The sequence below is a fragment of the Cavia porcellus genome, unplaced genomic scaffold, assembly GCF_034190915.1.
Source record: "Cavia porcellus strain 051 isolate PalLab524CR breed Dunkin Hartley unplaced genomic scaffold, mCavPor4.1 scaffold_22, whole genome shotgun sequence".
Classification (NCBI taxonomy): domain Eukaryota; kingdom Metazoa; phylum Chordata; class Mammalia; order Rodentia; family Caviidae; genus Cavia; species Cavia porcellus.
Genome location: NW_026947505.1, coordinates 32,067,985 through 32,093,544, shown reverse-complemented (window position 1 = coordinate 32,093,544; position 25,560 = coordinate 32,067,985). Strand labels below are relative to the sequence as shown.

General features: G+C 40.0%; 1 protein-coding gene across 1 annotated transcript in view; it reads left to right on the top strand.

The window, feature by feature from the left end:
• Window positions 1-22,818, top strand: part of Ppp1r14c (protein phosphatase 1 regulatory inhibitor subunit 14C) — an 83,006-nt gene extending 60,188 nt beyond the window's left edge. The window contains exons 3-4 of the mRNA XM_063233011.1: window positions 1,708-1,740; window positions 21,267-22,818. Of these exons, the coding sequence (XP_063089081.1) occupies window positions 1,708-1,740; window positions 21,267-21,341 (108 nt within the window). The 3' untranslated portion in view covers window positions 21,342-22,818. The remainder of the gene's footprint in view (window positions 1-1,707; window positions 1,741-21,266) is intronic.
• Window positions 22,819-25,560: the final 2,742 nt, after the last annotated feature.

Here is a 25,560-nt window from a genome sequence, read left to right as displayed (position 1 = left end):
GGAAAACAGTGGGATGCTGGGTGTTCACCTGCACACGTTGCATCTGTGATGGTAAAACAGCTCTTGGCTACAGCCAGTCTTCCGGAGATTTTGTAAGATGACTTTCTCCAGCCTCATTTTCCTTAGGAGAAAGAGCTGGTTCTGCCCCAGAGATCATTCTCTGGAGAAGGTAATGGTGCCCACAGGTCAATAAGGAAAGGACTGGATTGGAACTGGAAATATTCAAGCTCAGTGAGGGATCTATTATCTGATCAAGCCCAGGGCTCTGGTCTCACATTTATGGATTATGACATTTGTAAAATTTATTTCTAGATTAGACTCATGATATAATTCAACTTAGTAGAATATCTTTTTAAAAATGGTTTTTACCTGATGCCAGTAGCATTCTAGTTCATTAGTGGAGGTTGAGCAGTTTAATATTCTTCAGTGGAAAGCAATAGAATTTATTCAGTCCTTCCCACAAGAGGCTAAATTTATCATTTTAAAAACTGCACTTAGGAGTTTCTAAAACTAATCATCCTTTGACCCACCACTGTACCTAATGTCCACTGATAATTATTGGGACTGTGTATTGGTTTTCATCAATGGGAAATGGACACTAAAGCAAATCAAATGGCACATTTTAATGCACTGATATATTCAATGTGTTAATGATTCTTAGTGTCCCTTATATGGTGAAAAGCCTTAGTTACTGTGATTATTCCTATGGGTAGATTTAGCTGGAAATAATAGCATCCTAATTATAAAGGTTTTAAAAAGTAAATAAAAATTTAAAACAAGTATCACTTTGATAGCAAATATAATGACATAAAAAATAGTCTTAAAATTGAGAACTTGAAAGGGGCTTTTTTTTAGCTGACCTCAGGTTATCTACCCTGCTTGATTTCCAAGTGAGGACCCTGAAGCCGAGGTAGCTGAGTCCCAAGCTTGTCTGTGGCTGAATCATGGCCACAGCCCCCTCTTTCAGATGTCCATTGTGATTGTCACCGTCTGGCACAGGCGGTCTTACCGTAAAGGATATCCAGTTTAATATTAACCAAATGGTAACCCAAAAGGAAGGGGGAAAGAGAGGTGCCTGTGTGTGTGTGTGTGTGTGTGTGTGTGTACAGAGGGGGTGAAAGTCATTTACTGGATGAATAGGTTTGAAATCTTTTGGCCTTCTGGATTATACTCAGTTAATTATAACATAGAACTGGAGTCTTAGGGAAGCTGGAGGGAGGGGTGTGTGTGGTGATAGTGTTCTGCTCCTGTTGAGGGCCAGCAAGGGTTTGGGCGTAGAGTTGGGCTGCATCTCTCTGCAGACCAAGCTTTCCCACCTCTGCCGCTTTAAGCTCGTCTCCTCAGTGAGGGATCTATTATCTGATCAAGAGCTATATTTTATTTTCAGTGCAATGGTAGCATATAAAACAAATCTTTTTATTAAAAGGATTTCCCATGAAGTGTGTGTGCATATGTGTGTGTGTGCATGTGCGTGCAGGCCCTCTTGCATGTGTGCTTGTGCATTTAGCCAAAGCATTCCTGCATATTAATGATCTTTTTGTATCTTTGGATGACCAGTTGGTGCTGAAATGAGTTATTGCAGATAGTGGATTGAAGTCTCGATCTGCTATTGTAAAATGTTAGTATAAAGATGAAATGATTTTTAATTTTGAAAACTATATTGAAATTTAAAATAATGAAACTGAGTTTTTATGTGTTTCTTTCTAGGAAGCTCTTGTGGATTGCTACAAGCCAACAGAGGTAAATAAATCATTTCTCCTAAATGCTGTGTTTGAAGTGGATTTTATTAAGTCTACTTGTCTAGTTTTAAGCTAAAGCACAATAAACAAATATTAATGAGCAACTATCATTCATGAGAGCCTGTGTTTGCACAATACGATCTTCTTTAATTCTAACCTTAACATGTCTAGCTCAGGAAGATTGAAAACTAATGTAATGGGTATATTTCCAGTTTTAGATGAAAACCAAACTTCAAATAAAATTATAAGAGGATATAGAATCCCCATAGTAAAAGTTTTAGGTTCATAACTCATGAATGCATTCTGCTAGTTTATTTGTATGTAATTTCTAAAAGCTTAAAGTTCTGGTTTTCAAGAAAATTACCTTTCTTGGGACAAAAAAGTTATGCTTTTTTGGATATTTATCAAAAGTATAAACAGTATAAAAAGTCATGCATAGCAATCTGATAAATCCAGAGCATATAAATGTTTATTCTAATGACCAAAAGTAGGAATAGCGTGGAGTTAAGGTTTTGATTAGTTACGAAAATATTATCGAAAGAAATTTCAGTTTGTTTCTCTCGTAAAGACTCATCAGATATTTTGAAATATGTTTAAAATCAAAGCAGTGGGTAAGATTTCTGATTTTGGAAGTGGTAAATTACAGAGAGAAAGGGAAGCATGCCTTTTATGAGAGTGTAAAATTTTAATGACTAAGATGTTTCATGATCATTTACTTTGAGGCTAGTCACCTATTTGACCTGCATCCTTATAACCTCCAATTTTGATTGTTTTGCAGTTATATAGATTTTTAATTTTAGCTGTTAAAATAAATTGTTTAATGAAAATAATACATATTCACACTTTTAAAAACAGAAAGTATTATAAGGCTTACAAAGAAAAGGTAGTAGTACTGTTCCTCATCCTTTGACATTCCTCCCTCAAGGTCTATATCTTATATTTCCGTATTTTATTTATACACTTATATACAATACTTTGGGCTTTTCTCTGTTCTATACTCTCGTATTTCTAAATATGTATTTAGTACTTTTTGAAAAACATTACTGATTTAAAGGAAAAGGTGGTAGCTCTCTTGCTCTCCATATAATTCCTTTCTGTCCATCCCCTCAAAATTATGTAATAATATTCATTAAATCTGTGGTTAAGGTTTATAATATTATGATTTAATGAATATTTTCATGCCTCAATCAACAATAAATTATGACAATGTCTTCTTCCTGGAATAGCCCTTTACTTTTCCTGAAATTGATAACTTCTTGTCTTTTATTTTGTCTAGGATCAGTTGCTGTTTTATAATGAATCATCCAAATGTTTTTGTTGAGCATGTAATACATTTCCTGTATCCACAAGCACTTCATTACTGTCTCCTCACCCCAGACTTCCCTTCTTCAGTCCCTTTATATGAGTTTGCTGATTATCTACTCTTCTGAGCTTTTTGTTCACTGCTGTGCAGTGTTTAGTCTTTGGTTTTAAGTCTCAGTCTCCTGAATTTTTATGACGTACCTCATCCACTTTCTTCTTAAGAAAGAATGTATAGGAGTTCTTTTCTTTGTATTCTTGTTAAGTGACAGTGTATCTCTACCATAGTTAATTTGAGTGGTACAGAATTCTAGGCTAACAAGCATTGTTGAATCTCAAATTTAAAGATATTTTTCTGTTGTCTTACTTCTGGGTTTAAAAGGCCTGATGGTATTTCCGTATGATCTATTCCCTCTTCTCAGTTCACTTTTATGACTAGCTCTCTATATTTTGAAGTTTTACAGTTAGGTACCTGCTGTAGAGTGGGTGTTTTTCTATTCATGTATAGATGCTTTGCAAGCTCTTTCAGTCTGAAGAAATCGTCTTTCAGTTTTTCAGAAATTCTCTTTCATTATGGGCTGGCTTATTATTTATTTATTTTCCAGTATTCTGTATTTGTGATTCTCCTGTTTTTGTATATTACCTTTTTCCCCAAAAGAATATAAACATGTTTTATATAATTAGCCATCGTGGAAATATGGATCAAAACTACAGTGAGATACCATTTAACCTCAGTTAGAATGGCTGCTACTTAAAAAACAAAGTAAGATGTGTGTAGAAAAAGAAATTCTTACTTACTGTTGGTGGGAATATAAATCAGTATGCTCATTAGAGGGAAGAGCATGGAAATACCTTCAAAAAAACACTAAGTACTATAAAACATAGCCAGCCTGCTTGTGGGTATGTATCCAGAGGAAGTTATCACTCCAGAGGGATGCCTGCCTATGTTTCCTGCAGCACTTCACAGTGGCTGAGATACAGCCTCGGTGGCCATCAACAGATGAATGAAGCTGGCCATGGTGCCACGCACCTGTAATCCTGGCACTCAGGAGGCTGAGGCAGGAGAATTGCCATGAGTTCAAGGTCAGCCTGCACTACATAGTGAGATACTATGTAGTGTCTCAAAAAAAAAAAAAGCAAGGGAAAAAACAGATGAATGAAGAAAATGTGGCATAGACACACAGTGCATGCTGAGTGTGTGTATGCAAGTATCACACTGATCCTGTCTTATGTACAATTAACATGTTAATGGATAAAAAAAGGCCTGTTATAGCTGGAACATAACTGAGGTGTTTAAAGAGGTGGAGACCTGTCCATTTCCTTTCTCATCTAGAGCTCTTTGGTGTGTCTTTTGAACACTGGGATGTAATTGCGATGTTTTTTAAGTAGAGTGATGTAATCAGAGGGACATTTTGAAAAGTATGGAGAGCAAATGGGACCAGCATGGGTGGGGGTAACCTAATGGGTAGGCAGCTCTTATGGTAACTTACTGGGTGTGGTGGCGCGTGCCCAATAACCTCAGTGGATATTACCTTTTAGATGAATCCTTTAACTTCTTTTTTCTTTTATTTTCCAGATCTTTCGTTCTGGAAAACAGATCTTGTATCTAGATCTTTTTAATCATTTGTTCTTTCTAAGTGACTTCATTGGCTTTTTTTTTCCTACTGTTTCTACTGATATTTTAAAATTTCACCTGTCTTAGTTTTAGTATCCCAGAGCTACTTTTTGATATTTGGTTACCATTTTGATTTAGTGTTTCTTCTTGTGTCATAGATTCATTTTATTTTCTTTTCTCTACAAGGCTATTAATCAAATATTTTTTTGTTTTTAAGATTACTCTGGTATCTGCATTGTCCTTCTTTTCCTCTGAAATCCAGCTTTTTAGTGCCCATTTTGACCTATCTTTGCTGATTTTTGGCAGCACGTGCCTTTTGAAATATAAGGGAACAGTAGACTGGTCGGCATTTATGTGTATGAGCATAGCCTGTCCATTGGTGGGTCTCTCTATGCATTCAGCAGGTTGAAAGCCAGAAATTTTTAATATACTCTGTCATATGTGAATTTGAAGTACTTCTTAAAGTGTTAGTATAACTATAGTAGTTATAATTTTCAGTAAACAGCAGGCCATATATACAGCAGTGGTCTAAGATAAGGTTATAGCTCAATAGCATAAGTACCTACCTGGAAAGCCCAAGGTTGTGAGTTTGACTTCTAGTATCCAAAACAAAACAAAACTCCCCAAAACAGTGGTCCTATATGATTGTATTACCTAGTGATATTAGTTTGTGTGAGTACACCCCATGATGTTCTCATGATGACAGAATCACTCAACAACACATTTCTCAGAATGTACCCCTTGTGTTAAATGATGCAGGACTTTACTAGAATGTTGTTTCTCTGGGTAAATTGAGTTTTATTGAATTTGTCTAATCTCCTGCCTGCAGCTTGACAATGTGACTTCAGGATTTCTGGAAGCAGAGGGGATGAGGCAAGAGAGTTCCTATTTAGTCATTTTAGAAATGGAATTTTTTGTTTATAAGTAGTTGGGAAATAATGTGATTTAAAACAATGATACCTGGAGAGTGATTCTGAATCGTTGTGGTGGGTTAGAGTAGTAGGACCTTAGTGAAGAAAAGTGATGAATTATACAGATGAACAGCCATGTGCTGTGGAGGTGGATGGTGTGCTGTTGAAGGTAACCAGATTGGTAGTGCAGAAATGCAATATATCCATTCCACTTTTCATTCTCCTCCATTGGAGAAGTTCTTGGCTTTGTTGTTGTTGTTGTTTTTGGTGAGAAAGGTTGAACTTACAGATTTCTCTTCCATTAATTCCACAGGAAGCCAAGACTGACATCTATTTTCCCCTGAAGTGAGCATTGTCCTTCTTCCCCTCCTGTCCCAGTGTCTAAAAATGAGAATTCTTACAGTGGTCAATGACCATGCAGCTAAGTGAAGACTGTGGGTCTTGGCCCCTAGAACAAAAATTTCCTTATCTGATTTTTATTTGCAGTGTTAGTGTCCACAAAGTAATTTTCTGGGGTATTGATTAAGTTGCATTGAATCTGTAGGTCGAGTGGGGAAAGCTGGCATCTTGAGACTACTGAGCCTTCCTGTCCATGAGCATGGGATATCTCACCATATGTTTCCACTGAGATAGCCTCAGGCTTAGAGATTCTTTCCTTAGTGTATCTAATCTACCGTTGAACCCATCAGAGATGTTCTTCATTTCTACTACAGTGTTTTTGATCTCTAGAAATCGTTTTGGTTTCTTTTTAGAATGTCTATCTTTCTGCATACATTGCTCACCTGTGTTTGCATGCTGTATACGTTATTCAGCAGAGTCCTTACCATGTTAACAACAGTTGTTTTAAATTCCCATCCTGATAATTCCAACATCCCTACAACATTCTGGTTTTGATACTTCTCCCTCTTAAAAAACTGCTAGTTTTGTCTTTTATTATTGTCTTATAATTTTTCTTGATAACTGGGCATTTTGTACTGGGTAAAAGCCTTTAGTAATGCAGTGACAGGGTACAGAGGGTGGAAAAGCACTTTCAGATCCTAGGACTAGGTCGCAGCCTTTCAGTGAGCCTGTGCTCCTCGACTGCAAACTTCACAGGAGCTTCTCCTTCTCCATCCCCAGCTCCTACCCTGCTGCCTTTAGCCTGGGCTCCTGGTTCAAGCCAGCTAGAGCTGGGTGTTCTTTTTCTTTAGGTCAGTTAAGTTCTGATAAAACCTGACAACCAGGTTAAGCTCTGGTTAGTTTTTCCTGAGAGCAGTTCTTGTTAGGAAGGAATGTTGTGGTATGTTTCACAGTGGTCCCTTCATCCACCTCATGCTGGAAACACAAAGGACTTTCCTTCTTGTAGTCAATGTGAGGGCCAGGTAGAGCTAATTCTTACAGGTAAAACTTGCAGAGAATGGGGGCTCCTTGATAACTGAGTCTCCTTGGAGTTTTAATCTCCCTCTCATCCACTCTGAACCTCTAGCAGTTTTTCAGTTACAGTTGAGATTTCTTGTCTCCTGATTCCCACAGAGGCGGCTACTTAGGGTTTATGCTTCAGTGAGTCCTAATTACTTATCTGCCCGTCTGTCTACTTTGGGGCAGCATTTGCTCTGTGATCTTACTTCTTTTATGGGTCTTCAGAGAGTTGTTGATGTTTGAGTTTGTGTAGCTCTTTACTTGTTGGCAAGATAGGGTGGCAGCATCTAAGTTTCTTTCATGCTACCTAGAAATCAAAAATCTTATTTAATCTTTACAACAAAGCTATGAAACAGACTCTATTGTTGACAGTTAAGAAATTTGAGACATAGAAGGAGTGCCTGAGGTCCCACAACAAGTGGAAAAGTCAGGCTATGTAGGAAACCGTGTAATATAAAGCTTGGCATACCTTAGGTCCTTAACACACTCATTAAATCTAATTCCATAGAAAGTAATGCTTCCTCACCATGTGTTGTGTATGAGAAATGTTCTTATTCACAGTAATTACATTATTTAGACTATTAAATGTGAAGATAGGCATTTAAAAATCTGTTAATTTCTTGATACTGTTTTTGGTGTATCCCCTTCTGTCATATACTTTGAGTCTGTAGTTTTTCTCCTATATGGGTTATAGGGCCAATAGGGAAAAACTTGTGTTTCCCTATTTTGATTCAAATTGTAGACTTGTGACCTATAAGTCTTTCCTAATATGACCACATCAAAACATAGTAATATAATTGTGTGCACCACACTAATAATGTATTAATGATTGATTATAGGAAGGACATTTTACTTTTTTCCTGTAGTAAATACATTTTACATGAAGTTGATATAAGAATTGAACTGATCTAAGTGAGCATAGAAAGGATGTGTGTATAATACACGAGAAGAAAAGGAGGTGTTTCATTTTGGCTATTACTTGGACTTGAATAATCAGTAGTGGTGGCCCAAAGGAGGTGGTTCATGTTAGAGATGGGGTTTGGGGACATGCAATCAGGCCAGAAAGGAACTGCTTTTCCTATTTCTCATCTTTGACTTGAATGGCATTTAAGTGTTGTGGTCACATAGGAACAGCTTCATTGTCCTGGAAGATGGACAGGAAATGCATTTTGTATAGTTTGAGGGCTCTGCCTTACCATCTGTTAGTGCTGTCAGGCCCATCAGTGGGCTTTGAAAAACATGTCTCTGGTTGGAGCTCATGCATCATTTTTCTGATAAACACTGTTTTTCTTTCTGTGCATTTATTTAGTTTTTTGAACCAGAGGTTATAATAGAACTTGAGCTTTTTTAACAGTTGAAATCTGTGAGTTTCTATGCATTAAGGCTTTACCTGAATGATTCAGTCTGAGTGTAAGTGATGAGAGGCATTTAGGTCCCTCATCTGCTGTCATCATAGAAATGTCATGGCCCTGCCATGGTGCAGATGATCTTGGGTTGGAAGTAGAATTAGAAGTAAAAGTAGAATTAGAATTTCTGCAAGACAGGCTGGCTCTATTTTTCTCTCTTTGTTGACTTCCCTTTTTTTAACCCTGGTATCATGTCTGTGTGTCACTTCTCTGATGGGGTTTGGCAGTGCACATTATCAACTTACCCAGTTCACACTGGCTCCTATCAACTCAGCTTCTTAACCTATTTTTAAAAATTATTGTTTAGTTTACATATGCATGGAAGTACAGGCAGTCCTTACTTAGCTAATTTAGAGCAAAGAGAACATCCAAACTGGGTATTTGAAACACAAAAAACTGAGTGACCAGAGGAGACAAAGCTTCCTGCTCTACTACGTTCTCTTTTTTCATTTGTTTAATAAATGCATATGAAATATCTGTCTGTAATTTGTCTAGAAACTAGGATGTAACAGTGAATATCTGTATTCATTTTTAAAAAATATCTCATAGAAGGCCACAGGTCAATTTGGTGAGAATTTAAATGTCCAATAATAAGATAGGCATAAAAGACAGAACTGTCAGGCCGTCAGTTTATTCAGTGACTGTCTAAGTTAGGAACTAAGCTGTTTGCCAGCTGTGGTTTTAGGGGACCTATCTGCTCATGCTAGGTGAGCAGCCACATGACTCAGCTTAAACTTGTGGTTTCAGTGCCCAAGTGAAGAAGTACTTGTCTTATGTCAGACCCTTCCAGTCTGGCCCCTCCTGGGTCTTCCTCTAAAAAGAGTTCTCATCTTCAGAACATTGTTTCTGACTTAGGGAATTAGGTGCTTCTAAAGACCACAGTCAGATGGAAACAGCATTCCAGTGATTGTGGTCATGGCTGTGAAGGCTCCACACCGTTTTAATGTAATTGGACAGGGGCGTTTTAAAGGATTGGGGTTTGCTGGCCAGAGACAAGTGGCTTTTCTAGTAGCTGAAAAGATATTAGTCCCAGTCTTTCAATTGGTCACCTACTCTCAATCTGACTTTGTGTGCCCAGGGTGAAACAGCCAGGACATTCAGGAGCTGGCATTTTGATCCACGTTTAAGTCCAAATTCTATGTTGTGCCTACTCAACATTGTCTTTTTCTGAGTTTTTGTCAGATGAGCACAAGCTCCACTGTGGAATATTTATAAAGCTTATGAACATTATCTTCACTGGGAAAAATCATTCCAGAAATGTTAGACCAACTTGCCCCAGACATACAGCTGTAAAGCAGAAGTCTACCTTATTTCCTGGTCTTTATTTAGCACTTTTTGTCAATTTAGGGAAGTAGTTTGTAAGACTACCCTCCTTCTGACACCAGCTGCAAGTTCAGTTCTTCCTAGAACCAGGTTTGTTAACTCACTGGAGGAACCCATAGAACTCGTTAAAATTATAGTCCATCATTATAGTGAAAAGCTACAGATTAAAATCAGCCAAGAGAAGATGTATAGGGTTGAGTCAAGGTAATTTCCAAATAGGAACCTTCCAGTTGTCTCCGCTCAGTGGAACTGACATTTTTTGACCATGATGTGCAGCGGTATGAACAGAGTAACAGCCAGGCAAGCTTGCATGGGCCTGGTGAGTCATGTTAACACGGCTGACTGCCCACACAGTGACCTCTGTCACCGGCTGATACCACATGACTGCAAGCCCCCATTCCAAATCACTTTGTTGCTCCACTGTGGCCCAAGCTCCAGAGTAAACAGAAGACAGTTTTTTTTTTTTTTTTTTTGAGGCAGATGTTCTAAGGGTGTGGAACTCATCTCAGAGTGGAGGGCAGTGAATAGTCCTTTTGTAACACAGTTAAATTCTTTACCACATGCTTTTAGACACCGGATGACCACAAGAAATGATGATGATGATGATGATAACAGTAATAATGACATAAAAAAGATGCCCAGTATCCAAAAAGCCAAATGTATCTTACCCTGTCCCCAATAATTAATGATGTTATACTTTATGTATTTATTTAGTGGTCCTGGGAATCAAATTCAAGGGCTAGTGAATGATAGGCAAGTGCTCTACCCATGAACTAAAATACCTCCGACTCCAGATCACAGATTTTGAAAGGCACTGCACCTGGTAGACATTTCTCATGATTGACTGTGATTTTGTGGCTTTTTCTTACTCATTAAATACAGAATGGTCGATCCTATATTGAAAAAGCTCTACTTTCTCTTCCTGTGTTTAAACTTATTTGGATAGAAGAAATAATTTGACTTAAAGACCATCCCACACCTGGCAAGTGTGAGGTTGGAAAAAAGTCAAAGGACCATCCCACAAATGACACTTGGATTTCCATATCTTTGACAAAGAGTTAAGATTAAAAAAAAAAGCAAATAAAAAAGTCTATGAGTGAATTTCTTTTATGTAGACAAGATTTAGATATGTGAAAGAAGGCTGACACCAGCAGTTCCATTTTGTCACCCAGCCCCATTCTGTGCTGCGGGGGCTCCTCCGTGAACTTCACTGTCTCTCTTTAAGAAAGTCATGTGCAGAGATGCAATATCCTGCGAATTGGATGAACTTAACTCTGCTGGAAAAGTACTGTAGTCTAGTCAGACCTGCAAGCTATGGATGTAAACTTTCCCTACAGTCACTATTGTTGATAAGCAATCTGCCAACCCACTTTAATTTCTTCCTTTCACTCTTGAAAGAGCCCTCTAAACCACTCCCTAACTGTAGTTTCCACAGGAACCTCTGCTTTCCAAATTGCAATTCTAAAACCTCAAATAAATTTGTTTTTGATTTACTGATTGTGTGAGCTCTTTTGAACAACACAGCAAACAGTATTCTCTGTTGTGGATAATAGGAATCTTAATGAAATTACTTTAGTTTCCTTAGTGATTATAAAACGAGATTATTTTTCCTGAATTCCCCCCAGTAACTATTTACTGAGGTCACGTTATTTATGTGGCTTTTATTTGATGCCTGGATTGCAAATGTGAAGACTGAGAAATCCTCGCTCAGTAAGTGAGGAAAGAATTACATGCCATCCGATGGTGGTAAGTGAACTCCTCAAGTAAAGCCTGGAATTTACATTAAAAAGTAAATTAAGAGCAGTGGGCTGAAGCTGTGACATAGATGAGTGGGACTGTCCTTTGAGCAGAACAGATTAATCCTTCAAGGCAGATAGTCAAGAAAATAACAGTGACTTAGCTGAAGAAGGAAAACAAGGACCAGGACGCAGAAGTGGCAAGAAGCAGTGGCCACGAACACCTCCTTGTAAGAGGCTTGTAAGCATAGGCCTCTTTTCAGATAAAGAAAAACAAAATCCACTCAGATAAGAAAAGATAGCAGTCCTAGCCTCCTTCACCGCAAAGAGGAGAAAGGAACCACCTCAGTGGTGAGCGAGGAGGTACAGGCCTTCCTGAGGAGGCTGGGACATTTGTGACAGTGGGGACCACATCCGAGCCCCGCAGGCTGGCACACAGCCCACAGCTCAGTCTGTGCTGGTGCACTGACTGACTCCTTGGCCTCCCGAGGGACCCACACAGTCAAGCTGAAGTTTACAGTGATCTGGAGAGCTTAGTTGGTTCTCTGGGTGACAACTTTTTGCCATTTGGAACAGTTTTCAGATGTTACCATCACCTTTTCAAAGAGGCACATCCTACCCTTTCATTTTCCTCACTGATCTAAACTTTGGTGGATCTGATAGTTCTTTTTCTCCACCTGGATGCAAACTTGCCTCATTCCCCTGTTGACTGTCAGGCTTTTTGGAAGAAGTGCCAGGCAGCTGTGTCACATTTGCACTCAAGGTGACTACAGGTGCTGTAAGTTGGCAGTGACACTGGGGCCAGGAGCAACCTGTGAATATGCAGTGACTGCTCTGGAGAAGAAAAAGGACAGGGCACACAGAGAGGTGTGTGACCTATGTGGATCCCAACCTTTCTAATCTTTACCTGCTGCATCCCTTGGCCCCCACCCTATGCACTGTGCCTCTGGATTGTGTATTTTCTGGAAAAGCAGACTGAGCATCTAGGGTTCTTCCTGGGACCGTTATGGGAGCTTGCCCGAGTGACACTGTTCCCAGGCAGTGACTTCAAAACATTTTCTTTTACAAGTCCTCTTGTTGGGAAATATTTCTGATTAAAAGGATACTGCATGATATCTATTTATATTTTTTTAATGTCTTAAACTTTTTGGAAGACTGACATAAATGCACTGTAAGCACAAAGTGATGCTTCTCAGTGACACTGCGGTTTCTCCTTTTTACTCCTAATTTCCAATGGACCCATCTTTTTAAAGCAGCACATTATCATCAATGAGTGTGACACATTAATTACTTTGACCAGGGAAGGCTCCCAGACGCCTGACTATAGTGATAATTACAAGCTGTGTGTCCATCTGCTGCCTGTGGTGCAGGCTGGAGCAGGCACTGAATGCCCCAGGGTCAGAAGGATGGGGAAGATGAGGACTCAGAGTACAGAGTGCCCTGCGATGCCAGGCTCCTGTGACAGCCATGTGGCAGGAACTGCGGAGTAAGAAAGCACCTTCTGTTCTCATGGCAGCTGCCAGAGCCCCTCAGAACCCGTCTCGACTTCTTTCTTAGAAGCCTGTAAACCAGGTGGCTATGTGTTATATGGAGTCAGTTTTCACACTCCAGGAAATGTTCCTTTTTTTTCCTACTGCTTCTTTCATCGTGTGTGTGTGTGTGTGTGTGTGTGTGTGTGTGTGTGTGTGTACCTGTGTCTGTGTGCAGGCCTGTGAAGGAACAACCTAGGCTCCACTCTTCCTCAGATGCCTCCCCTGGCCCACCTTCTGCACCTGGCTAGTTTCACAGCACTTAAGAATCACTTTGAGAGCTTTCAGAGTTGTTAGACCAATTGATACAGTTTCTTTTCCCTCTCACTTAATGGGCATCAGAGATTCTAGCGCCTTTCATGCCAGTTTATGGATTCATTCCTTTCTTACATTTCTCCTTCCTTGTACTTGACAAAGTATAATTCTTTTGCTTTGCAAACTTTGCTGAGTGCCTCTTACACATTAAGCAATATGCCAAGAAAACAAGGGTGAATAAGACTTGCAACCGAGGGGAGTGACAAGAGCAGGAAGATTAGCCTTTGGGAGGCACATTTTTATAGGTTGTTTATTTTTCTTCTCTGGGAATTTTTGTGTCAAATTCTGTGACTCCTTTTCTTTGAGTTGTTGAGTTTTACTTCTTGATTTTTTTCAAAATTCTTTATATATTCTAGTATTCTAGATGACAATACTTTGACCTTTATGTAGATTGCAAATTTATTTTCTCAAACTATGCAACTTACTTTTCACTATGATGCCTTTTATGTTGAGAATTAAGTTTTGAAGTCAGATTTATCAATGATATCTTTTATGGCATGTGCTTTAAAAAATGTTATCTAAGAAATCTTTTACTATTCTGGTGCTCAGGATGGGCAGAGACCTCATTTAATAACTAAAATTATGTTCTAAAAAAGGCTCAGAGAATTTTAGGGACTTTCCTGAAGTCACACAGTTCCTGAGTGGTCAGAGCAGAATTTATCTATGGTAACATAAAGGCTTATGTTTTGTTTTAATAGAATTTCATATTTAGTTTTAAAAGTTTTGACTGTTTAAACCCAGGTATTGACACTCCCTCAATTTATTTGTGTGTGTGGTTTGAGGCAGGGATTTCATTTGATCTTTCTCTGTTTTGCACTTCTGTGGTCCCTGGATGTGATCCCCAGCCACAGAAGTACAATTCAGAGATACAGTGTATCAAATTTCCCTGTGTACAGGACCTGCTTCTGGGGATTTGTCACTGTCTGGGAAGAGGCTCTGGTGAGAACTAGAGGGAAAAGTTTACACTGCGGTGACAACTTTCACAGTCTACTTACAAAGTGCAGTCATTTTCACAGATAAAGTCTGTTATCCTTTTCCCATACTCACAAGCTAAAAGATGAATGTGTGTATTGTATGTACTAAAGCCATTTGAGCTGGCAATTGACCAAAATGACCTAAAATGATGGTTTAATAAGCAAGAGCTCTCATGCAGAGAGAAATTACACCTCCGTTCTAGAGTGATGATCCCAGATTCCTTACGCCTTTAGGTTGACATAGGATATGAATGCTGCTCTGACCACTCAGGAACTGTGTAACTTCAGGAAAGCCCTAAATTTTGCTGAGCCTTTTTTATAATATGCATTTAATTATTAAATGCGAAGGTCTCTGCCCACATAGAGGCATTGACCTCCCGGCCCTCTCTCATACATCACTAAATTTCTCTCTTTTTCTTACTGCATCCTTTCACCTTACCCCTCATACAGGCAGTTGGGGATCTTGGCATGGTCCTTGATGCCCATCACTTGGCAGGGCAGAGTATCATCTCGTCCCTTCATAATGGCCTGCAGCCTGGCCTCTCTCTGTTACCCTTTCCTCTCTCAGAGAGCACTGTGATGGTGTGAGGGCACCAACACATCTAAATCAACACACTTGGTGACTGTTAATCCCGATGTCAGATTCATTGGATTGAGAAACTCCCAGCGGATTAGTAAAGCATACTCCTGGGTGTGTCTGGGTGAATCCTGGAGGCATGGCCGTGGGTGCTAGATTAGGTCCCTATCCCATTCTTTAGAGAGAGAGAGAGAGACAGACAGACAGACGAAGAAGACACATGAAATGTCCAGTGTTCCTACCACCAAGAAGCTGCTCAGTGAACTGAATCTGAACTTGAAACATGTACAGCAAAACAGAACTACGCACACTGTGGGAAAGAGTAGTACACATGTAAATTAATGTATAAAAAAAGATGAATACAAAAGTAGTGTCCAGCAGTGGGGAAGGGCTGGGCTTGGGGTCCAGGGGAATTTAGAGAGGCACATATTGGAGATGGGAATTTTTTATTTGGTTTAAGAGAGGATTTTTGTTGGAGGGAAGGGTGGAGACTTTGCTTACAGTGTGAACAAGTGAGACTTTCAAGGGCACACAGTTGGGAGGAAGAAGAAGGGCTAGCAGTGGTGGTTGGTGCTGGCTTTGTGTGTGTGCACACGTGCGTGTGTTCATGGCATGGTAGCCGATAGGCAAATGATCCTGAAAGAATGCGTTCAGGTCCATTGCGAACACTTGATGAAGTGAAGAACAGTTACACATCTGTGGCCTTTGAGAGGAGAAGTTCTGTGGCTGAAGTGGCCCTGCAGGGGTAGATTTGGCACTGGGCTATTGCTCGAACTGCAGAAGGAGAGGTTAAAGGCAGGAGTCAGGTAAGCAAGCTGCTGAGGTAGGTGCAATTCCAGCAGGCAGGACTGCGAGAGGCCAGGGTGCATCTCCTCAGCAGTGACCGTGGGGGATCTGACACCCACATAGGCAGAAACATGCTTGGCTGAGTCACTGGTGGCTTCCCTGGAAGCAGCACATGTGCTGTTCACAGCCTGAAGTTCATACCATGACCCAAGCACACATTAACCACAGCGCTCAGTGATCCATGCAGTGGCCGTTGGGTACCCAGCCAGTGCTGGGTCTGGCAGCCCACAGTGGGGGAGCATTTCAGCTGTAGGCAAAGTCTGAGGTGCCTAAGGCCCATCTAGGATCTTAGGTGGCATTTTGAGGAACATTTGGACAAAAGCTGCTGAAACAGCCTAAAAAGTAGATTGTATTGAAAGATGGCTCAGGGCACTATTTTGCTTTTTAAAATTGGAGCAGTTGGCTGAAAGAGTATTTCCACTGTTAGGAAATCAGAGTAGACACACCTTGGAAACTGTTGGCAAGACCATCAGTAAACGAGGTTCCCTTTAAGGAGACATGGGGGAGGAGAGAAGCCAGGGGGATGGAGGGAGAGGGAACTGGCAATTTGAATACTGTATGGTTCCTGTGTGCACACAGAGCTTGTACTCACTCAGGTGCTCTTGAAGCTATCAGTGACCTTTTTTTTGCCCTGTCATCCCATGCAAGAGGCTGAGTGGGAGAAGCAGGAGAAGGCTGGCTTGGGCTGTCCCTCTGCCTGCAAGGTGACATGGCTCTGTGGCTCAGGCCTTGTTAAGATTGTCCTCTTTCTGTCTTCCTTCCCAACAGGCCTGGAAGCCCCAGGAAAACAACACATCTGCCCTTTCTGCTTTGTAGCTCTGAATTTAGGGCAGAATCTGGCACGGACTCCACTTAGGGTCAAGTTGAGGCTTGGTACATATTTATCCAATTGTGTTGGCATCAAGGGTCCTGCATTCAAATATTGTACTGATTTTGTGGCACTGGGCAAATGATTTGTAACAAATGAGAAGATAAGTTTTTCTGAACTGTAAAACCTGCTGCATTGGATTAAACATGGTACCATGGAAAAGGGCTCCTCAGAGACCTCCATCAGTGGTAGTTCCCTTTTCTTTCTGTGTGAGGAAATCCCAGCCCACCTCCTGGTGTGGAAGCCACTCTCACGCCCACAATGGATGTGGAGCACCTCATCCATTCTCAACCAGCTGCAGAGCCAGGAGTTGAGAGGTCATAACAGAGTTAAGGGCTCTTTTTTGAGTATCACAGAGGATCATGCCCTTCATTGTGAGGGAATTGCCTGAAATGACTTTTCATTTTCATTTGGAAATCCTGGGGCTGGAGAGGAGCTTGCGTTCATCCTTTAAGCATTTTCAGTACATATGCGAGTCACAAGGGAAGCAGCTGCATAAAGGCAGTGACAAAGTACCTGGCTTGGAGACACCCTGTTTGTTTGTTTAATTATAGGTAAGCATTGCCAAGGATTATGAGGAAACTTCCAGAAATTTGGATATATCCATTATATTGATTATACAGAGAGGATGGCTGTGGTGATTGTAAACCTCAGTATGTTCACTTTATGGCATGTCAGTTGTACCTCAGGGAAGCTGTTTGACAGAAGAGTCACTGGGACAGTTGTAGTGGTGGGAGCTTCTTTTCCATCCATTCTGCTGAAACTTTTCTGATTCAGGGTTCAATGACCCTTCTCTTGCCTAATCCAGTACTTTGTCTTCTTGGTTTGCTCATCTTCTCATGAGCACTTGACTTCACTGAACATCTCTTCGTTTTAAAAATGCTTTCTTTTCGTGGACCCTAGCAGCATTCTTTTTGTTTCTGCCTGCTGCCACATGTGGGTCCAGTTCCTCCACCAGCCCTCGCCTGTCAGTCTTGTTTTTCTGCCTTTTTCCTCTCTGTTCACACCTCCAGGGTTATCCCGACTTGTCCTGCATTTTCTAGCTTCAGCACCCGTAGAATTTTCAATGACCACGGAAATACACTCCATCTGTGTTGTCCAAAGTGGTAGCCACTGGCCATATGTGGCTATGGAGTGCTTGAAGGGTAGCTACTGTGACTAACAAAATATATGCTAAGTGTTAATTTGTTCTAACTAATTTCAGTTTCAGTCACCACATGTGGTTAGTGGTTGCTGTAGTCAGTAGTTTAGGTCTGGACCATTGTGTTTACAAACTCTAGATGTGAATTCCAGTAGCTGGTCTTGACCTGTATTATTTCAAAATAAGATAGGAGAGCTATATTTTCTTCATGAAACTTTTATTTCAGGCTTGTGTCTCTGTAAGTCACATGAATATAATTGTTTGTCATGTTGTTAAGCTGAAAGCCTCTGATCAGGATGCTGGTGATGTCTATGCTGTCTCCAGGAAGCAGCTGTAACTCCAAGTCGTAGTTATCTGCCTTCTTGTCATCTCGTCACAAATCTGTAAATTGTTGCTTTTCTCTTTGGTTGTCCCCATCTGTTCAGCAAATGATGCCACTTTACCAGCTAGTTGTGAGGAGCAGTATGACTTTCATTCCCTTCTTTCCTGCCCCACTCTCAGCTGCCCCTTCCTTCCACAGTCCCCCCAGCAGCAAGGTCTCTTGGCTCTGCCACTCTGGTTTCCATCCACATCTCTCACCTGCACCACTGCAGTAGCTCCAGTCTTTACAAGATCCATGCATCATACTGCAGCCAAAGGACTCTTAATAACACGAATCAGGTGATACTGCTGTGACATCAAGCTTCCAGGGTCTTCCCATTGCCCGGATAGCTGTCTATCATCAACTCACTGTGGCCTACGGAGCCTTAATAGTCTCACCCAGTACCTCTAGCATCGCCCCACCTGCTCACCCTTGCTTTTCTTGGCTATGGCCCCCATTTCCTGGCTTGCTTTTCTGCAGGGCTCTGCTTGTATGCTGCCAGCTGGATGTCCAGGACTTTTCCACACTGGCCTGTGTTAAATCAGCATTCAACTCAGAGGTCATTTCCTCAAAAGAGTGACCCTGTCTGATGAAATCAGTGTAACTCATCCAAGGCTGAGTGATTTGTTTTGGAAGTAATGATATATGTCGTTACTGCTTTCTAATGCTTTTGAGTAATATAAACCAAGAGTTATCAAAGTATTTTTGATTAGAGATCCTTGAATCTCTAATTGAAGATTCTAAGATTGAATCTTCCTCAACAATCATCTGTAATCAACAGAATCCTTCTGTTTAAGTGGCATTGCCAAGATTCTATATGAAAAATAAATATTGGTTGTGCTATTTTTTAACCTCTCAGCTGAGCACCCAAGTATGCAAATTTAACTGTTTGTGCACAAAACAGTATATTAAGATACTGACATGTAAATTATGATGAAATAAAATTTAAATGAGAGTTTTGCATTACTGTGAATACATCATAAGCACAAGGCAAATTTTATCATTTATTTAAACTTTCTAATTTTTGAGATTTATGCACATAATAACCAAAGTTTTGAGAATATTTGGATTTTATTTAAATACCAAATCATTTTTGTTTTGAAGAAAAAGGTCTATGTTTTGTTTTGTTTTTTGATTTTTGAGATAGGGTCTCATTATGTAGTGTAGGCTGGCCTTAAACTCACAGTGATCTTTCTACCTTAGCCTCCAAAATGCTGGGATTACAGGCATACACCACCACACCTGTTTTTTATTTGTTTGTTTGTTTGTTTGGCAGGCCTGGAGATTGAACCTAGGACTTCGTGCATGCTATGCAAATAAAGTACCAGAGTTAATAAACAAAATAGGTTACAAGATTTGTGATTCTGACCTTGGTTTAAAAAAAGAAAGAAAGCAAAATTATAGGCAAATGCTGAAACTCTTTACCATAGTCATATGGATAACAGATTCCAAAAACAACAAACTTGAAACTATATGTACAAAATACTCTATATTGGTTAAATCACATAGTAAAAGGGGCAATAGGAAATCCATTTAACTTTTCACAATGAATATTAAATATAAGAAAATGTGGCATAATTTTGTCTTAACAAAATTCTTCACATTAGATAGTGTTCAAAGAAAATTGAAATAAGGCCTCCATTTTACTTGACTTCTATTCCATTCTGTCCAAGGTCAGAAATGGTAGTGATTAAAACATTTGCATTCTTTGACCCATTTCTGGGATAGCTATCAAAAGGGAATAATTTAAACTTTGAACAAAGAATTATACATACACATGTTGCATCATTGTTTATAAGTTTAGAATGCCAGGAACCATTTAGAAATCTAGAGAAATTAAGCAGAGTGAACAAAATCCATATAATAAAGCATTGTATAACCATTAACATAATTTTCAGGAAAACTGTAACTTGTGAAAAAGCTTCTGACATCATGCTGAGTGAGGAAAAAAATGATATAGTTATACAGTATGATCTTAATTAGGTAAAAACAATATCCATAGTAGAAAATTCTAAGAAATACATTGTAACTGGCTTATGTTTTCCAAGCATTTTAGGAAGAAAAAAGCATGTATTTTATAATAGCCAAAAGGCTATTAAAGAAGCAAATTATGATGATGTACAAAAATCAATTATTTAAGCTCACTGTTTTAGAACTGGAAATCAGTACAGGGGTTTTACCTGCGGTGATCCTGATATGGTTAGTTTTCTTCCTCACTGTTATTTGCTAATCAGAAAGTCAGGATGGCTGTCAGCTTTGTCTTTCATATATAAAAAAATAGGATGAGGAAGTTACTGTTACTTAATAAATGTGACTTAACAATAGCCAAACATTTTAAAAGTGACTTAGCCGATTTCTGATGGCATAAAGTAGAGAATATTCTAGAGGTTCTTCAGTTTTTGGGTTCTGATGCATTTATGAAATCATTGTAGAAAATGAAATTAATAGAATAAAAATATTCCTTTGTAAATGAAATTAGTAGAATAAAAAAATCACAACTCATCGCAAGTGGTAAATATTCTGTAAATTTTAATTTTGACATGTGCAGGTACTAAAAATCATAACATAAATGTGATTTTGTTTTGTTTTGGCTTTTTTTATGGTTTTCAGCCAAAACATATGCATAGACTCTTCATGTGATCTGGACTAGTGATTCTCAATTTGCTCCTGGGACCATAGACATCAGCAGTACCTGGGAGGCAGTCAGAAACTCGGACCCCACACCCATCCGTGAACCAGACACCAGGGCGGGGGGGGGGTGTCCAACACTGTGGTTTCATAAGGAACTACTTGAAGAAGCACTAGTTAGGCAAGCCTTGCTCTTTCGAGAAAAGCCTGGAGACAACGCTGGTACCACCTGTGACCTAGTTAGAAATTTGGAATCTAAGCCCCCAATCTAGACCTACTCAGTCAGAATCTTATGCAGATAATCCATATGCTGGCAGCCAGACTGAGGAGTGCTGAAGCCACCCATCTGTCACAGGTCATGTAGGGAGGGAAAGTGGTCTGCCTTCCTTCCCAAGGACTGTAGAGCAGAGAGATTGCATTGCTGTGACATTTAAGGACTCATTTGTTTAAAAATTTCCTGTGTTAGACCAGTTAAGGTTAATGTACCCAATCAAATTCATCAACTAAGATTAATTGCAGTTAGCACCAATTACTTTAAGCAGACTTGAAACACAAATTTTATTTGTGACACTTCGTATTAACTTGTTTGATCTCTTTTAGGAATTTATCAAAGAGCTGCTGTCTCGGATAAGAGGTATGAGGAAACTGAGCCCTCCACAGAAGAAGAATGTATGATTCTGAACATGGTGGATTCTGTCAAAGATAAAGAAAGGCCCTGCAATGTAGACTTCATGAAGACTTTTATTAAACAATAGTCATTCTTATGAAAAACGTTTTGTTGGGGTGTGGGGAGGGACTCTTATTAGACATTTATTCAAGAGTGTTCTTTTTTGTCGTTTTTTAAAAGGCTTTTATTAGTGTAATATTTTAATAGAAAAGATATCATAACTCTGACTGCAGTCCAACCACGGATAATTAAAGCAGGTGGACATACAAGGATAGGCCGGGCCAGGCTGTTTTCTGCAAAGACTCAGATATTTAGGACCTTATTATACAGGGAAGATGGTTTTCTTACAAGCAGTTTGGTAATAATTTTTCTCAAGTTGTACATTTGACTCAGATGTCTAGCTTCTTGTACTTGTATATATCTACACACAACTAAGTTAAAATGTAGATGTGAGTTTTATTTCATCTTGATGGAATAAGCTTGTGATCATTCTTTCATGGAAGGTCACAGCACATGGGTTTTTCAAGAGGCCATGAGGCATTCTTCATGTGAATGCTGTTGACCTTCAACATTTACTTTCTGTACCAAAGTGAAATGAGCTACACTACAAAAATGTTGAGTTGGTCAAGGGCTTAATTTCTGAACTTTCTGTTGTTTCATTGGTTGGGATGCTTTGCCAGATCATTTTTGCCTCATTTGTGATTGTTTAAAGTTTTATGAACCCTTAATTTGAAGAACTAACATGATTTCTAGAGAAATGCCCATGCTATCTGGATGGTATTTTACAATGGAAAAAGCAGTGAATTTTCTGCTTTCAGCCAAATACTGTATATTATTTTTTCTCCACACAAGCAGGTCAGAAGTTAGTGGACTGAGCGTGTTCCTCCTTAAAAGTAGATTCTGGTTCCTTCTGCACTTGGGTAGCATCAGAGTGGGAGTATGAACTGAATGTTGCACAAGTACAGAGATAAAAAGACATCATCTTTTCCTGCAAGTTGATACAGCAGGGTTGCAGGTTTAGCAACACGGTTGAATTTTAGCTTCTCTCAGTGGCTCATGGGGAGGATTTGTGGAGTACCTGGCCCTAATTTTGACCTTGCTCTCCATGCTTGAAGCTAGGCCTAACACCTGCCCTGCCCCATTAGATACCAGCTCTCTGGAGAAGAATTCAAATTCAGATGGCATGGCAGGGTGGTTGTGGGTTGAGGGGATGAGAGGAGAAACTCTTCCTGCCCTATAGGAGGTCCCTGCTGCCTCCTCATGGAAACCCCACCTACTGTAAGATGTCTCCAGGTGGTCCTGTCAGAGGACAGGAACTGGGCATTTTATATCAAGGGTGCTCTGAACATATTTTATTTTTTAAGAAAACTATGTTTGTGAATTTTATGTATACTGGCAAGCTTTTGAAAATGTATTTAATTTTGTAATGTTTACCAATGATTTATTTACAAGCTATTTACTCAAATAAATGGAGCTGCTTACAAACCTGTTTCCATGTATGCCTTGCAGAACATATTAATGTAATAACTTCCTTTATTAATTTCTCTGCAGATGAGGGTACCAAGCACTCTTGTACCTAGCCTTTCATTTTCAAAACACCTGCAAGCATTTAATCTTGGTCCTCTTCTGAGCCATCTTCAGACCTGGTGGCAGCCATGGACATGTTCTTGGGCTGAGCAAGGAACAAGAGAACAAAACATACTTAGGTCCACATGTGTGCTTTTCCTTAAAACTCTATTTTTCCTGTCTGATAGAAATCCTCAAGGTTTCAAATGAACAAGATATTCCAATTATTACTAGAATATCATGCACTGAATAAATCAGAAACAAAATTTTCAGGATTTTTCCTGGGCTTGACCAGTGCAAGTTATGGTCTTCAGATGAAGCCAGTGTTAACATTTCCCCTGAAGGCTCTGATCCCCTCATATACCTGTCTTGCCTCCTTTCCTTCCCTTTCTTGCTTGGCAGACATCACCTGACCCCCTTGAATGCTCCCACTCGAGGCTTGGCCTCTTCCTTGACTCCTGTCCTCCCCAGCTGGCCCTAGTCATCAGGCATGTCCTCTTCTAACACCTCTCAAGTTTGTTGCATGTTAAACTTCTCTTGGTTGCTGTAGGCACCTTGGAGTTGTCTTCTGCAACTCTACCTCGGTCTCTCTCTGCTCCCCTCTTCACCTCTTAGCCAGAATGATCTGACTGTTCCACCTCCTGCTTAAAACCCATCCCTGCCTACCTTCTGAGGAACTCGTTCTGGCTGTCCTTCTTCATCTTTTAGACTTGTTCTTGTACTCAGTCTCACTGAATTCACTGGGTTATCTGGAGCACTCTGTGAGTTTTCTTCTCTGGGGTTTTGTTTAACCTGTTGCTTCTGTGTGAAGCACCTTCTCCACCAGCAGGCTGGAGCAGATCCTCCCCAAAAATCAAGAACATCTCCGACATCTTGATCTTCCCCAACATCTGTGGTATTTTCCCCCTATGAACACACACCTACACTGGTGTTAAACCTGCCTGCTTGTAGGTTTCTGTCAGCTTGTAGGAATCTTAAATTTGAAGCCATGACTTAATCCAGCATCTGGTCCTATGCTTGGTCCCTGTCAAAGAGATCAATATGTTTTTTCCAGTGGAAGGAATATGATATATATTCTTCAAGAAAACAGTTTACTTCTCAGCTAGGGTGGTAGTTCTCAGATCTGAATGAACATTTGAGCAATTGAGGCCCCGAACCTCAGTCTGTTCTGATCAGTAATACCGGAATCTCTAGGACCAGAAGCTGGGATATTCTTTTTGAGCTCCCTAGGTTGAACACTGCTGGCCCCTCTGGTCATTTTTGTGTGGTCTGATTCACTGGTTTGAGCTCATCTCTCCATATTTGTACTGGTAACAACACGTGGCAGCTATGACATAAATTCATTGGATTTAGCGCTATGGTTTATTCTCATTCAGAGGTTCTCATCACTAGGAACTGGGTCCAAAGTAGTAGTTCACTGCTCAAACATTGGGAAATCTAAGTTTAAACTTGATGAAGTGCTTCCTTTGATAACAGTCATAACAAAAACACTGTTAAATGTTTACATGGCTTATCTCATTTAATCCTGACTTTAATCTTATGATAGGTTACATTATCCTCATTTTATAGATGATAAAAAAAACCCTCAGTGTTTAGCACCTGAGGTCACATAGTTACAAAGCTGAGACACAAAACCAAGCCTGTATGACTCCACACCCCAGAAGCACTAAGATTTCCTGAATCTTTTCCCTCAGTCTCACTGACAAAAATGAAACCCCAGATCTGCATCTAAATTGATTCAGGTTCCTGAATCAGTGGATAAGAGTGGTAGATTTGTAAATGAAGGGATGCCGCAGTCACATACAGGGTTCTTCCATGCTCCCAAGAACAAGAGAGTCCTCCCCTGCTGTGTAGTCGGGCCCCAAGCTTCTGCCCCTCAGTTGCCATCCCCTTCCCTTTGCCCTGAGACAATGTCCCGGGACTGAGGCCTAGCAGCTGGGTATGGAGAATTCCAGCCATTTTCAAATTGGACAGTATTTTCTGCCACTGGTCTTTCTTCATTTGAATTCCTTCCAACCCAAATGACACTCAAGTGTTATTAAAAACTAGCTTGGTGGGACCACCTGCTTCTAGAATCCCACCAGAACATGGTGAGCTCAAGGAAAGCCACTCAGCCCATTTCATTTAACACTATAGGCACCTGATTATTAATAGACACCAGACTATAGAAAACTCCTTGAGGAGTCTAAAAGGGAAGGAAATGTGCCAAAATTAGCTCTAGCCTTATTGATCTGTTTGACCCAGCCAAAAGGCCAGCAATGACCTAATTTGCAGCTTGTTGAGAATCAGTGCTGTATTGAGATGTCTGTATGGTGTGCAGATGTACAGAGTGAAGGAGGAGGAAGACAGTATAGTCTTAAAAATAACACCCTGAAAGGTGTGGTGGATTGTGCCAGTAATCCCAGCACTAGGGAGGCTGGGGCAGGAAGATCAATGCACGTTTGAGGGCAGCCTGGGCTATAGTGAGTTCAAGGCCAGTCTGAAATGCCTAGTGAAACTCTAACTCAAAAAAAAAAAAAAGTACACTCTGAGGAAAATTACATCAGTCAACAAGAGCATTCATGGAAGCATTCATGGTAGTATCAGAAGTATCAAAATGTTTTTAAAAAGCAAAGCTCTTTTAGCATTTGTTTCTGAGTAGGAGTGAGAGGAAACTCCACA